This window comes from Lepidochelys kempii, chromosome 14 (assembly GCF_965140265.1).
Source record: "Lepidochelys kempii isolate rLepKem1 chromosome 14, rLepKem1.hap2, whole genome shotgun sequence".
Classification (NCBI taxonomy): Eukaryota; Metazoa; Chordata; order Testudines; family Cheloniidae; genus Lepidochelys; species Lepidochelys kempii.
Window position 1 is genome coordinate 23,729,472 of NC_133269.1, and position 14,949 is coordinate 23,744,420.

Consider the following 14,949-nt stretch of genomic DNA (forward strand, 5'->3'; position numbering starts at 1 on the left):
GAGTGAACCAAGGGGCGGGGGGTTTCATCAAGGAGAAACAAACAGAACTTTCACACTGTAGCCTGTCCAGTTATGAAACTGGTTTTCAAAGCTTCTCTGATGCGTACTGCGCCCTCCTGTTCTCTTCTAACCGCCCTGGTGTCTGGCTGCGCGTAACCAGCAGCCAGGCGATTTGCCTCAACCCCCCACCCCGCCATAAACGTCTCCCCCTTACTCTCACAGATATTGTGGAGCGCACAGCAAGCAGTAATAACAGTGGGAATATTGGTTTCGCTGTGGTCTAAGCGAGTCAGTAAACTGCGTCAGCATGCTTTTAAATGTCCAAATGCACATTCTACCACCATTCTGCACTTGCTCAGCTCCTGACTACTGTCCAGGCTGCCTGTGTGCGGCTTCATGAGCCATGGCATTAAGGGGTAGGCTGGGTCCCTCAGGATACATACTGGCATTTCAACATCCCCAACAGTTATTTTCTGGTCTGGGAATAAAGTCCCTTCCTGCAGCTTTTGAAACAGACCAGAGTTCCTGAAGATGCGAGCATCATGTACCTTTCCCAGCCATCCCACATTGATGTTGGTGAAACGTCCCTTGTGATCCATCAGAGCTTGCAGCACTATCGAAAAGTACCCCTTGTGGTTTATGTACTCGGCGGCTTGGTGCTCCGGTGCCAAGATAGGGATATGGGTTCTGTCTATAGCCCCACCACAGTTAGGGAATCCCATTGCAGCAAAGCCATCCACTATGACCTGCACGTTTCCCAGAGTCACTACCCTTGATATCAGCAGATCTTTGATTGCATGGGCTACTTGCATCACAGCAGCCCCCACAGTAGGTTTGCCCACTCCAAATTGATTCCCAACTGACCGGTAGCTGTCTGGCGTTGCAAGCTTCCACAGGGCTATCGTCACTTGCTTCTCAACTGTGAGGGCTGCTCTCATCTTGGTATTCATGCTCCTCAGGGCAGGGGAAAGCAAGTCACAAAGTTCCATGAAAGTGCCCTTACGCATGCGAAAGTTTTGCAGCCACTGGGAAACGTCCCAGACCCGCAACACTATGCGTTCCCACCAGTCTGTGCTAGTTTCCCAAGCCCAGAATCGGCGTTCCACAGCATGAACCTGCCCCATTAGCACCATGATGCATGCATTGGCAGGGCCCATGCTTTCAGAGAAATCTGTGTCCATGTCCTGATCGCTCACGTGACCGCGCTGACGTCGCCTCCTCGCCCGGTATCGCTTTGCCCGGTTCTGGTGCTGCATATACTGCTGGATAATGCGTGTGATGTTTAATGTGCTCCTAATTGCCAAAGTGAGTTGAGCGGCCTCCATGCTTGCCTTGGTATGGCGTCCACACAGAAAAAAGGCGCGGAACGATTGTCTGCTGTTGCTCTGACGGAGGGAGGGGCGACTGACGTCACGGCTTACAGGGTTGGCTTCAGGGAGCTAAAATCAACAAAGGGGGTGTCTTTACATCAAGGAGTATTTCAGGCAGGACTTCACAGAGGGTTCCAATAAGAAATGGTGCACCTAAATTATTGTTCTTATTGGAACGAGGAGGTTAGCCTGGCCTCTGATTGATACATGGTTAGATTTACCTTGCTGCACCTTCTCTGTGGGTGGCTGCAGTGTGACCCAGAGGAATGAGTCCCCTAGACAGGGGAGGAGGCAAATAAGTACAAAACAAATCTGGTCTATTTCTTCTTTTGATCCACTCCATCTATCTTATACATCTTTGGCTAGCAGCAGACAGTGCAGAAGGACTGCATGCCATCCACATCTCATGGCTGCTCAGCAGAAGATGGTACAGTACGACTGCTAGCCATCCTCATCTCTTGCCTGCCTGGCAGAAGATGGTACAATACGACTGCTAGCAATCCGTATCGCCTGCCTGCTCACCATAAGACGGTTCAATAGGACTGACTGCAGGACTAAAGAGAATGACCTGGTCAAGTCGCTCCAAATTTAGTCCCTGCGCCCATGTCTGCCCAGGCGCTCCCAGCCAACGCGGCCAGGAGCACCTCGGACACGACAAGGACGGCTACCAGTCGTACTGCACCGTCTGCTGCCAGAAGGCAATGGGTTGCTGCTACTGTGTAGCAAAGCCGTACCGCGTCTGCCAAAACCCAGGAGACATACGGTGACGGTTACCTGAGCGGGCTCCATGCTTGCCGTGGTATGGCGTCTGCACAGGTAACTCAGGAAAAAAGGCGCGAAATGATTGTCTGCCCTTGCTTTCACGGAGGGAGGGAGGGAATGGGGGCCTGATGATATGTACCCAGAACCACTCGCGACAATGTTTTAGCCCCATCAGGCATTGGGATCTCAACCCAGAATTCCAATGGGCGGTGGAGACTGCGGGAACTGTGGGATAGCTATCCACAGTGCAATGCTCCGGAAGTCGACTCTAGCCTCAGTACTGTGGAAGCACTCCGCCGAGTTAATGCACTTAGAGCATTTTCTGTGGGGACACACACACTCGAATATATAAAACCGATTTCTAAAAAACCGACTTCTATAAATTCGACCTTATTCTGTAGTGTAGACATACCCTTAGGGGCCTTGGAATGAACTGGCACTTGGTCTGTCAGCATCACAATCCTCCCTTATAAAACTGAATCAGTTTTAAAATACTACACTTCGTCTTGGCAAAAACAGAACAGTTAATTGAAATGTGAGAACAGGAAAACTTCAGCTGTCTGAATTTCACAAAACATACCATTCCAAAGGTATTAGATGTCAAGAAAGCAAATTTTGGACAACTACTAAATCTACTGTGTGTATATATAGTGCAATGGAGGGAAGTGTTGCCTTGGAAACTTCAACTGCAAAAGTTGTTAATCCATACTGCACACACACACGTTTTCAGTTAGACTATTTGTAACAGAAATGGCAATTGACTGAACTGACATCCTAGCAGGCTTGAAATGGTTCCATGGTTAACTACGTGAAGATTTATTTCTAAAATGAATATTTAACAATGGGAGAAAATTTCACTTTTTCAGTGTAATTCAAAGTAAAAGAACCTTCTTAATTTCATATGCTTCATAAACACAAACAGCAATATCTTCCCACTTAACTCCGCTACCAAATCATAGCTAAGTTTTAGTGAGTTACTAAAAGATGCATCAATAGATTTATAATGTAGAATTGTCTGAAAACTAAATTACGGCTATGAAATAACCTTGTGGTGTCAGTCCCGCTTCATGTGAAGAAAATATAGCTTTAATAAATATCTCCCTTGGAAAAATCAGTTTACAACTTTGTGTCCTACAGACACATCTTGAAATAAGTCAGACATATCCTACTTTAAACCTAGCTGAGCATTCATTAAAATAATGCATGTTATCTTAATGAATATGTGCATTGTACCTGTTCACAGCAATAAAATTAAAAGTGTAATATGTGTATATTCCTTGCAACCCTAGATATGCTTCAGCCTTGCCAAGAATCTGATTATGGTACAATATGTTAAGATGTATTCTACTGCTAATGCTCCTAGGGTCTGACGTTCAAAAGTGCTGAGCACTTGCAGTCCCATGGACTTCACTGGGATGTGTGGGAGCTTAGCGTTTCTGAAAGTCTGGCACCTAGAGCACGAAGCGCCATTATGGCATTGTGTTTATATTTTCATTATTCTAAGAAATTCAGTCCGTGGCCTTGGTCAAGTCAATTTCTCTGCTTCAGTTTCTTAGCCTTTAAAGAAGAGGTAAGAACACTTGTTTCATGCAAGAATTGAAGATTAGGGTTTGTTGTTAATTGGTGGTGGTAAAGAATTATGATAAAAAGTATGCTTGATACATAATAAGCATACTTGGCATTGTACCAATAATTAAATTATATGCATGGGAGACCTTTTGGATAACAAAGCTATTTAAACTGACAAACTCCTTATTGGCTTCCTTAAACTTTAGAGACCAGATGGGTCAGGTAATATGTCTTATTGGACCAATTTCTGCTGATGAGAGACAAGCTTTTGAGCCACACAACTCTTCTTCAGGTTTGGGAAAGGAAAATGCATTTTGCTGTGAAGTTGGAAGTTCTTTTCCAAGACCTGAAGAAGAGCTCTGTGTGGCTTGAAAGCTTTTCTTTCTTACCAACAGCAGTTAGTCCAAGAAAAGATATTACCTCACCCACCTTGTGTCTCTAATATCCTGGGATAGACACGTCTGCAGCTACACTGCATACATCCTTAAATTAAACATTAGCACTTTCTTTCAGACAGTTAATAAAATACCATTGTGTGGTCTAAGCCTGAGACTGAAATGAAATTAGGTAGTTACCATAAAAGACTGACTATGCTTGTTAAAACTGAATTTTGAGAGAAAAATGTGTGAATGTGTCTTGCAGAGGTGAATCTGGTGCTGGGAAGACCGAAAACACCAAGAAAGTTATTCAGTACCTTGCTCATGTTGCTTCCTCCCATAAAGGAAGAAAGGACCATAATATTCCAGTAAGTGTTTTTTGTTTTTGTTTTTTTATTTTCAATTGTCTTGCTCTTTTCCAGGGCCAAGCTTTATTGTATCTAAATACCCTAAAGTGCTGTCACTGCTAAAAGGATTAAAAACTAATTTTTAGGATCAAAAATAAATATCAGTTGATATGGCTGTTAGCTAAGATATCATTAAAGTGTTCTAGCAACAGAAATTAGTAATTTGGAAAATAAAGCATGACTGCTTAATTCATAGTATTAAAAACAAATACTGTAAAACTCTGACAGGATATGTGGAAAATTACAATGTGTAATAAACCCCATGCTTTTGCAATGGTGAGAGCTAGAAGCCCACTGTTAGGGAAAGGTAGTAAAACAACTGAGCCCTTTGCTATGATTGATGTCTTTATTTTTATACCACTTGGTACTGGAAAAACTTAACTCACTGCCTTATAACTTGGATTCTTTCAGTAAAACGTAAAGAAAGCCTCTGGACTTCGGCAAAATCTGACATGCACAGTAGTGGATTAAGGGTTTTATGCAGTGCAGAATCAAAAGTATATAAATGGGTTTCAGATCATCAGTTGTACACTCAGTGACTCCATTATTCAGTTTCAGTCTAGGCAAGTGGTTCACTACCAAAAGTATTGCTGTTTGCATGCTTTATATTTTGCAGTGGTACCACAGGTTGTATGGCGCTTAAGATCTAAAGCAGTCTCTGTCTTGAACCATTTACAATAGCAACCCCTATGGTTTTGTTGACGTTATATTTCCCATTATAAGTTGTCCGGTAGACCCCTGCCTGTCCCTTGACTTGAAGCCTGAGCACATGGAGGCTCAAAATCACAGGAAAGCAGGAGGCAGAACTACATGACACACGATTTACACGTGAGTTAGCAATGCTGAAGAAAATTGGTAGCAGCAGGACAGGGTTAAGAAGGAGAATCTGGAGGACAGTGTGAGGGATGAGAGAGCAGAGGGGAGGCTGCTCTGTGTTCATGTGGACTCTTGAAGTCTTTAACAAGCCCTATATGTGGGGAAACCTAAATTACAACCCCAACATGCGCAAATATTCCATTAACTTTCTGCACAGGGTAATTATGCAATATGTTGTATGCTTATGGTGCGAGCATGAGTTTCTAATAAGGCTTTTGTGTACACAGACACTGGCTTGCTCTGGGGGTGCTCAACCCGCCTCTCCGCTCTGCCCCAGGCCCTGCCTCTTCCCGCTCTGCTCTGCCCCGCCACTTCTCCCAAACCCTCCTCCACCTACCTCTTCCCAACCAGTTCTGCCCACTCCTCCCCGCGCCTCCTGCCCGCCACAGAACAGCTGATTGTGGCGGGCAGGAGATGCTAGGAGGGAGGAGGAGTTGATTGGGATTCCGGAGGTGCCGGGGGGAAGGGAGGGGAAGAGCTGGCTGCTGGTGGGTGCTAAGCACCCACTAACTTTTTTCCGTGGGTGTTCCTCCCACAGAGTTGGCACTGTTTGTGTAGCACATTAATCTCCCTGTGTTATGTGTAATGTCTTTGTCAGTTACAAGCAGAAGGAAGTTCCTTGTGGTGATTTGAGTCTTGTCATGCCATGGTGGCATTAGGACATGATTAAGAGGTATAATGTGACGTATTTCCTTGTTTTTAGGGTTTGCTTTGGGAAAATGTCACAATTGCTCAAACTTAATTACTTCATTTAAAAGTTTTTGATTATGGACAATCCTGGCTCTGCCACTGACGTACAGTGTGGCTTTAGGCAAGTCACATCTCCTTTCTCTGTTTCCCTGTCTGTGAAATTGCCCACTTCTCACAGGGATGCTGTGAAGATTGATTAGTTAAATATCTGTACAATGCTTTGAATATATGAAGTGCTATGAAGATGTTTAAATACTGGGGGGGTTGGGGCTGGGAGACATACTGTTGGTGTCAGGTTGCATTCCCAATCACTCAAAAATTAGTGGACACCTCTGTGAATTTTGATCTTAATCTTTTTGCCTGAGTTCCTATTAGTAAAATGAGAGAATACCCCTTTTGTATCTTGCAGGGGATAAATTCATTAATAGTGTGTGTGGCACTTGGATATTGCAGTAATTGCCATAAAAGAGCCTGTGGAGAAAGTAATTTTTTTATTAGGTGTAAAGCTTTGGATGGTGAAGGGCATGGATGAAGGATGAGGATCAAAAGAAATTTTAACACCTACTTCATTCACCAAGTAGTTTATGTTGTGAGCAGTGAAATGAGGCAGGGTTGTGTGAAAAATGTAGGAAGATGCAATTTGTAATCCATGTCCTAAAACATATAAAAGAGAGAAGCAGAATCAAGGTTGCATAAAACAACATAGTCTAAAGGAAAAATATTGGGTGTTGCGAAGTCAAGCACTCAAAATTAATGTAACTGAAGTGTGTTTAAAAAAAATGTATTAAATATATTGGGACTGCTACTTTGCTAGAGTCTGACTTTTACTGTACATGGTAATCCATTCATATCTTTGATGCTTTATCACTTGACTCTTGTTCTTTATTGGCTTATACTGAGCTGGAGGCAAGGTGTCAGGAGTGAAGCTGCATTACACTAGACAGATATAGGAAAAGAGATAAGGGAAGGGAGTTCATCAGTTTATCTGTATATTTTGCCTGTGTGCGCACGCTGCATTAAAATAACATTGAGATTGCAAAGTCGAGCACTCCATGGTTTAGGATATGCCTTCTTAAACTGTAATTTGTTTGCTTTGTGTGTATGCATTATGGTGTGGTGTTTTTTTTTTTAAATTACATGACTACATACTATTTTTCTATGGGACCCCTGCCTCATTCAGTGCACAGGATGGACTCGCAGTGTGGGGAATCAGGGTTACGTAGTGAAGGAGGCTTTTTGTAAGACTACTTTCATTTGAGGAATTTGGGAGTGCAGTGAATGCATCAGGGGATTTTAGGAAGAGACAGGACAGTCTCATGGTTAAGGTAGTTCATTTCTGAGTTAGAGAATGGTGTTCTAGCCCTGCCTCTGCCACCGAGTTCCTGTGTGATGCTAGTCAAGTCACATACACCAAACACTTCATAGGTGGTCATTAACTGTGGTGTTCGTTTTCCAGATTCCCAGCTTGAGACCTTGAGTCTCATTTGCAGAAGTGTTGAGAACTGAAGTCAGTGGGAGCTGTGTTTTAAATATATAACGTGCTATATAATGCTAAGTATGCTGGGGGGCGGGGGGGAATCAGGTCCTAGGTGTCTCAAATTACGCATCCAAACCCTTGACACATCGTACCTTAATCTATGTGCCTCAGCTCCCTTTCTGTAAAAAGGGGGTAAGAGCCCCTCACTTCAGAGGTGTTGTGAAGATAAATTAGCTCTCTTGTCTGAAACACTCAGATAATATAGTGATTTGCACAGTAAAAAAGTGTACAGGGAAGTCAATTCTGAGGTCAGAGCAGGGTTTGAATAGTGTGCAGTAAATAAGGCATGGGGATACACGTTGCACAACAAAGATGAAATAAAATATTGAATAGCTGTTTGTTCAGTGAGAACTGTCCAAGCTAGGCACTGAATGAGACAGCGGGGGCTCTGTGGAAAAATTAGTTTGTGATAATGTAATTAAAGACTTTATCATATGCATAAGGGAGCTGAATTAAAGTTGCACAGTCAATCTTAACTCTGGCATTTCCTAGAGATTAATAACCTAGGATTTTAAGAAACAAATTCCATCATGTATTGTCATTGAAATCCATATGGTTCATCACCAGGTTGGAACCTTTTAGATCTATCACACATACGCCTGCTCTTTGAGCAAAGGGAGTAACTGATGACAGCAGTGTCATCCACTCTGTGGACCAGCACCAAAAGGGCATGAAATGTATACTCTGTGTTTTGGGTTTCACAGATATTTGTTGACAGCAGAAAAACAGTGAGACTCTGAAATCTTGGGTTCCATTCGAGGCTTTGGCGAAGTGTGCTCTGGTGGGCACAGACCCTTCTGCCCATTCCCCCTCCAACCTGTACGTTGTCCTGCCTTCTCCCTACCCCTGCCTTTTCGCAGTCCCAATCTTCATCTGATCTCCTCTTTCTCTTTTTCTTCCCTCCCCTGGCTTGCAGTCTCCTTGCCCAACTAGTCTACTCTCCCTGGCTTTTTGTCTCCATCTACTCTTCTTGTAGCCTCCTTCTCCCCCCCACTCCATCCAGCTCTTGTTCTCTCTGCATTTGTGTGTCACCTTCCTCCTCTAGGCTGCCTGAGCACCAGCAGGACAGGCCATAGACAGCACAGAAGAGAGAGGCTCCCTGCTCTGTTTGGTACTCGACTCTACCCTAGCACACAGCAGCCAGGAGCTGCAGTTGTAGGAAAAGTCCTGACCTCCAGCATGCTCAGTAGCTCTGTGGGGACGGCACACGGTGCAGTTTGGTAGCATGTGGGAGCTGAGAAGCTGGAGCATGCTCAGTGCAGATAAGAGTTTTCAGATATTATAGTGGCGAAGCTCTAGCAAGCTCCTACCAAGCATCTGGAAACAGATTTTGTTTTCAAAGAGTTTAGAGACTTATAATTCAGCAACTATAACCTCTGATGTTGCCAACCTTCCAGTTGCACAAAACCGAACACCTTAGACCTGCCCCTTCCTTGATGCCCTGCCCCTGCTCACTACATTTTCCTCCTCCCTCAGTGGCTCGATCTACCCCACCCTGACTCACTTTTACTGGGGCAGGTGTTGGAGTACGGGAAGGGGTGAGGGCTCTAAATGGGGGTGCGAGCTCTGGGGTGGGGCCAGAAATGAGGGGTTTGGGGTGCAGAAGGGAGTAAGGGCTCAAGCTGGGGAGGTGGGCTGTGGGGCTGAGGATGAGGGGCTTGGGGTGCAGGAGGAGGCTCCAGGCTGGGGGTGGGGCCAAGGGGTTCAGCTTGTGGGGAGGGGGCTCGGGGTTGGGGTGCTGGAGGGGGTATGGGCTCTAGGCTGGTGGGTGCTGGCTGGGGACAAAGGGTTTGGGGTGCAGGAAAGGGCTCTGGGTTTGGAGGGGCTCAAGGCTGGGGGTTGGGATGTAAGCTTACCTTGAGTTGCTCCTGGTCAGCGGTGCAGCAGGGGGGATAAGGCAGGCTGCCTGCCTGTCTTAGTGCACCATGCTGCACCCTGAAAGTGGCCAGCAGGTCCAGCTCCTAAGCGAGGGGGAGTCGGGTCAGGATGCTCCACGGTGCGCCCTGCTCTTGGCTGCAAGCTCTGCCCCCCCCCCCCCCCCACAGAGTCCTGTGGTGGACCTGCTGTCTGCTTCTGGGATGCAGTGTGGTGCCCCAGGACGGGTAGGGGACTAGCCTGCCTTAGCTCTGCAGCACTGCCGACTGGACCTTTTAATTGCCTAGTCGGCAGTGCTGACTGGAGCTGCCAGGGTCCTTTTTCAACCGGGTGTTCTGGTCGAAAACCAGACACCTGGTCACCCTAATAACCTCTGAATATTCAGTCTGCATGGAGGACACTCCAGCCCCTCACTGCTCCTAGTGGTAACCAGGCTGCATGTGCACTATCCCCGTGGAGCAGCTGAGCATGCTGGAAGGGGTTGCAAGCACTTTGGAGGAACAGAATTCAGAATGACTGTGACAATTTGGAGAATTTGTTTGCAATCAATAAAATGTGCATTTGATTTTTCCTTCTTAGGTGTAGTACTTGTCTTAATTGAATTTCAAATACAAAATGGAGAGTAGCTGACTAGGCAGCTGTATAGCAGAAAAGGGTCTGGGTGGTATATAATGGGCCACTAATCGAGTGAGTTAATAGTGTGGGGCTGTTATAATAAAGGCAAATGTCATTCTGGGTTGTATTAACATGAGTGTCGTATTGGATGAAGATGAGAGGTAACTGTTCTACTGTTTTTGGTGCTGGCGAGGCCTCAGCTGGAGTACTGTGTCCACTTCTGGGTCCCGCACTTTAAGAAAGATGTGGACAAGTTAGAGAGGAGAGCAACACAAATGACAAAAGGCAGAAAACCTGACCTATGGAGAAAGATTGAAATAATTATCAAGAGAAGAGAGGACCAAGGGGAAACGTAACAGTCTTTAAATATGTAAAAAGTTGTTATAAAGAGGGCAGTGATCAATTGTTCTCCATGTCCAAGGGTAGGACAAGAAAGTAATCTGATTAGTTTGCAGTAAGGGAGATTTAGGTTAGTTATTAGAAGAAAACTTTCTAACTATAAGGATAGTTAAGCACTAGAACAGGTTACTTGGAAAGGCCATGGAATCCTTTTCATTGGTGGCATTTAAGAACAAGTTAGATGCCTGTCAGGGTGATTCTCGATTTACTTAATCCTGTCTCAGCACAGGGTGGTGGACTAGGTGGCCTCTTAAAGTCCTTTCCAGCCCTACATTTCTATAATTCTATGTTCCAGCCTAGAGCTGCAGGGGCAAAGCAGGACTTTCCCTGTAAATGGTATCCAAGCCAGGCACCGAAACTCAAAGCAGGGAGCCTGTCCCTTGTGCTGTCCATGGCTGCAAATCCGGCACCTTTATTCTCAATATTGAGTGTGTGCCAGCAGTGAACACGGGGTGTGGCAGACTGGGAGATGGTGGAGGGAATAACTGGAGGCTGGGAGAGGGGACAGGACAGATGGGTGAGGAACTGTTGGAAGAGGGCAAAGGGACCTGGGGCTAGCTGGGTAGAAGGTGCACAGGTCAATTCTGTGGAATGAATAACAGAAATCTTGTAGGAAAAGATCTTTAATTATATGATCACAGATAGGAAATGCCAGAATTCAGGTTAACTTTTTTAGAAGGCTTAATTTTGCAACCTTAATGTTCTCTTAACATTGTTTTTTGATATACAATTCCAAAAATGGAGAAAAGGCAAATTTATAGAATGTTTGTGTGCTTCCATGGTGTTTTAAAAAGCCAGTGCAGAGGTTATAAACTTGTGGTGCAGGGAGGGAAATGGAGCAGAATTAGGGGCATGGCTCTATATAGGTTTGCAACAATTAACCAAATCAGGGAGTCTTCTGGGGACTAGGAGGCTTTCCTGACCAGGAATATTTGATTTAAATAGAGTAACGTCTTTCAGTTAAATCTAATTCAAGTGGAAAGCATTAATGAAAAGAGAAATTGGCAAATTTGTTTTTGCCAAATGTAAAACTAATTGGAGTCTAAAGCCTTTAACATAGGGCTGGTCCACACACAAGCTTGCAGTGGTTTGAACTAAATGGGTTTTGCTTTTGCAGATCAGTGGACTCTATTCTAAAATAATTTGTCCACTTAAATTTGTAGCTAAATAACTAAAATCCTAGTGTAATCAAAGGCTGTTTTACAGTAAGATTTAAAATGGTCTTTTTTGATCTTGAGGGCCTGAACTTGCAGCCCTTTTGTGTCCTCTATGTGAGCAAAGGTTTTAGGATCAGGCCTTACATAGTACTAGAGCTGGCTGAAAAAATTAGATTTTATTCTTTTTATTTTGCAAAAATTTCCCCAAGAATTCATCTTGTTAAATAAAAATTTGGAAAATTTCTACTACATCTACACAGTACTTTCATATTTTAACAGCATTTTCTCCCTCAAAGTCCAATTAAGTGTCTTCCAACAACATTCACTTTCTCCTAGGGAGAAAAATCACTTGAAACCCCCTGCTCAAGATAGGAGGTTGCACATTTAATTCCTTTTTGGAATTATACAGCAAAAACCTCCTTTCTGGGGAGGTGGGGGGAGAAGAAAGTGTTCATACCACCTTCCTCTTGGTATCTCTTAGGACCAGTATAGTTTCTTTAGAAGGATGCTGAATGCCATACTGCTGAACAAATACTATGTCCAGTGATTAAGCCTGCAGAGAGAGAGCAACTTAATTTTATTTTAGATATTTTTAGCTGGCATTACAGAAAGTATATGTATACAGCAACTAGTTAAATTCTTGCCTCTGCAGTAGCCCGTTATGCCATAAATGCCAGTATGTGTGAGGGAAGACTTACTCTCTGGCAAGTGTACTTCATATGGTATTAGTTCTTTGAATATGCATAAGAAAATTCAGTAGGAAATGGCAAATGAAATATAATAGCTCTGCTTCTAGCTACAGTAACTGGGTAAAACCATTTCCATGAACTGAGTGTTTGGTTAAACTAACACATATAATTAATATGGGATATAGCTTGCAGCTGGAAAAATGCAGACTTGCTAACACTTGCATTTGTTTGTTTGCAATGAACAGCCCGAATCACCTAAACCCGTGAAACATCAGGCAAGTGTTTTTCTTTATGCTTCTAAGTTTATATGGATTAATTCATATATTTCCAACTATTTTTGTATGATGAGATGAGCGATCAATTTTAAATGTCTGTATACAACTAATTTGGTGGCATGTTTGTCACGAAGTGGTGACAGACTAGTACAAGTATGCAACTAAGTAATCTGAGCAAAATGTATTTATTCATTTTCTACAAAAGCACTGACTAGTAACAGACTTTGAATTATACTAGCTTGCAATGCTCCAGGATAAAATCTGGTATCTATCTGTCCTACAGTTGCCAACACAGATTGAAGCTATTCCAGAAGATTTCTCTTTACCCCCCCCCCCCATGACATAATGTCATTTTCTTAAAATATCCTATTAATCTTCTGGAGTGCTTTCAATAGTCACTGGGAGATAGATGCTGATTCCAGGAGACTCCAGGCCAATCCTGGAGGCTTGGCAACCCTAATCTGTCCTGAAGCAAAAGCGCCATCTTTACCACCAATTTAAATCCTCCACCTCGCTGTGTGCCCTTGGTAAATGTACTGTGGAGATTTTAATGCAGAATACTTTGGCATTACTAAGTGATGTGCATAAGAAATGATTTAAATTAAACTAATGGAAACGTAAATGCACATTAATCCTAAAAGCTTGGGTGCTTGAATGTGTTATAGCTGCTCAGGTTACACATTGATATGATATTCTTCACAACAGTACAGGGTTTGGGAAAACCAAGACTTCCTCTAAAGTGCAAAATCTGCCATGACTTGCTATAACCTGACCCAACACTTCAGTGGCTGCTCAGTCCTGTGTGGGTTGAAATCTTCAGAGTGTGCTTGAGCTACTCTTATTTCTCAGGCTTTCTGGAGTCATCATGACAATGATGATTCCTGATGGAGGAAGGAGTAGGGAAGCAATGATGTTTGAGTTTTAACCCCTCCCCTTTCTTATGCCATGATGGAGCACTGCTGAGCTGTCAGTGGGGATGTCTGGACTCCCATCTACAGAACGTGGTGTGATCTCTACTGCTTTAATGAACAGAAATGGGGAGTTAAGGGTAAAATTGGGACTCCCTAATGCAGAAGGAAAAGCACACCAGACAAAGTATATGCTCTAATCCAAGGGTTCTCAAAACTGGGGGTCATTCCCCTCAGAGGGTCGCAAGGTTATTACTTGGGGAGTTGTGAGCTGTCAGCCTCCATCCCAAACCCCGCTTTGCCTCCAGCATTTATAATAGCGTTACTTTTTTAATATTTAATTTATAAGGGGGGTTGCACTCATAGGCTTGCTGTGTGAAAGGGGTCACCAATACAAAAGTTTGAGAATAACTGCTCTGATCACTTCTTTCAGGAGGTAAGTTTGTGTCTGTCATGGTCACCAGGATTATATAAAGGTAACATTTTCAAAAGCACCTAAGTCCCACTTTCAAAATACATAGATATTTAAGTGTCTAAATCTCATTGAAAATCAACAGAACACGAGCAATTCTGAAATTTTACTTGAAGTCTTTACTCAAGTGCTTCTTTGCTGTAAAACCAGAAACTAATGAATACTGTTTAGATGGATTGCTTTTTTTGCCAATGGACCTGTTCACATCAGGATTAAAAAATGTCCAATTATGTTCATATTTTAAATGCATCAATAGGAGTATTTTAAATTCTAATCTGGAATTGTTGGTATATTGCATAAATCATAACCATTAACATTTTGTTTCACTGTCATTTTGAACTACAGAGTGGATCCCTGTTGTATGTGAGTAGCATGTAGCTCCTGTCTCTCACCCAGATTTCACAATGAACCAAATCACTGGGATGCTGGTTTTCTAAAACTGAGATAACAGTATCTCTTGTCCTTGCTCTAACATTGCTTTATTGATCTGCATGAATTTATTGCATGACTTCACTTTTCACAATATCTTGATGCTGCTTTTTCCAAGATCTATTTAACTGTATAAGTAGGGGAATCTAGCCCAATCTTGCCTTCATTCTAAAATCTCGGTGGAATGTTTCTGAATAGGATAATTGATTTCATAAAATTAATTGAATTTAATCTATAATTTAAAACTATTAAATCTATTTTAAAACTTACGAAGAGAATATGTTTAGTAGTCTGTGATAAGTTCCTTCTTACCTAGTCATGAATACCAAAAACTTCAACGAGGAAAAAACATTATAGCTTTTTAGGCTGTAATCAAGTTTCTCCTCTTTACCATTCCTCACCACTCCTATCCTGATTCTTAAAGAACAGTGACAAATAAGTTCTAATTCTGCTTTCTACTGAACAGTTTTCCCAACCTGTGTACTTCAAACATTCAAAATCCCCTGAATAGAGATCAACACTCTCTATAAATTAAGTATCAA

General features: G+C 43.1%; 1 protein-coding gene across 3 annotated transcripts in view; it reads left to right on the forward strand.

Annotated features, from left to right (window-relative positions):
* The window catches only part of MYH10 (myosin heavy chain 10), a 144,743-nt gene that overhangs the window by 59,175 nt on the left and 70,619 nt on the right, over nucleotides 1–14,949 (forward strand). Inside the window, exons 5-7 of one of the 3 annotated variants that reach the window (XM_073310850.1) lie at nucleotides 4,344–4,446; nucleotides 12,569–12,598; nucleotides 14,324–14,341. In XM_073310850.1, coding sequence (XP_073166951.1) covers nucleotides 4,344–4,446; nucleotides 12,569–12,598; nucleotides 14,324–14,341 — 151 coding nt within the window. The remainder of the gene's footprint in view (nucleotides 1–4,343; nucleotides 4,447–12,568; nucleotides 12,599–14,323; nucleotides 14,342–14,949) is intronic. The other 2 variants (XM_073310851.1, XM_073310852.1) reach the window with 2 other exon arrangements.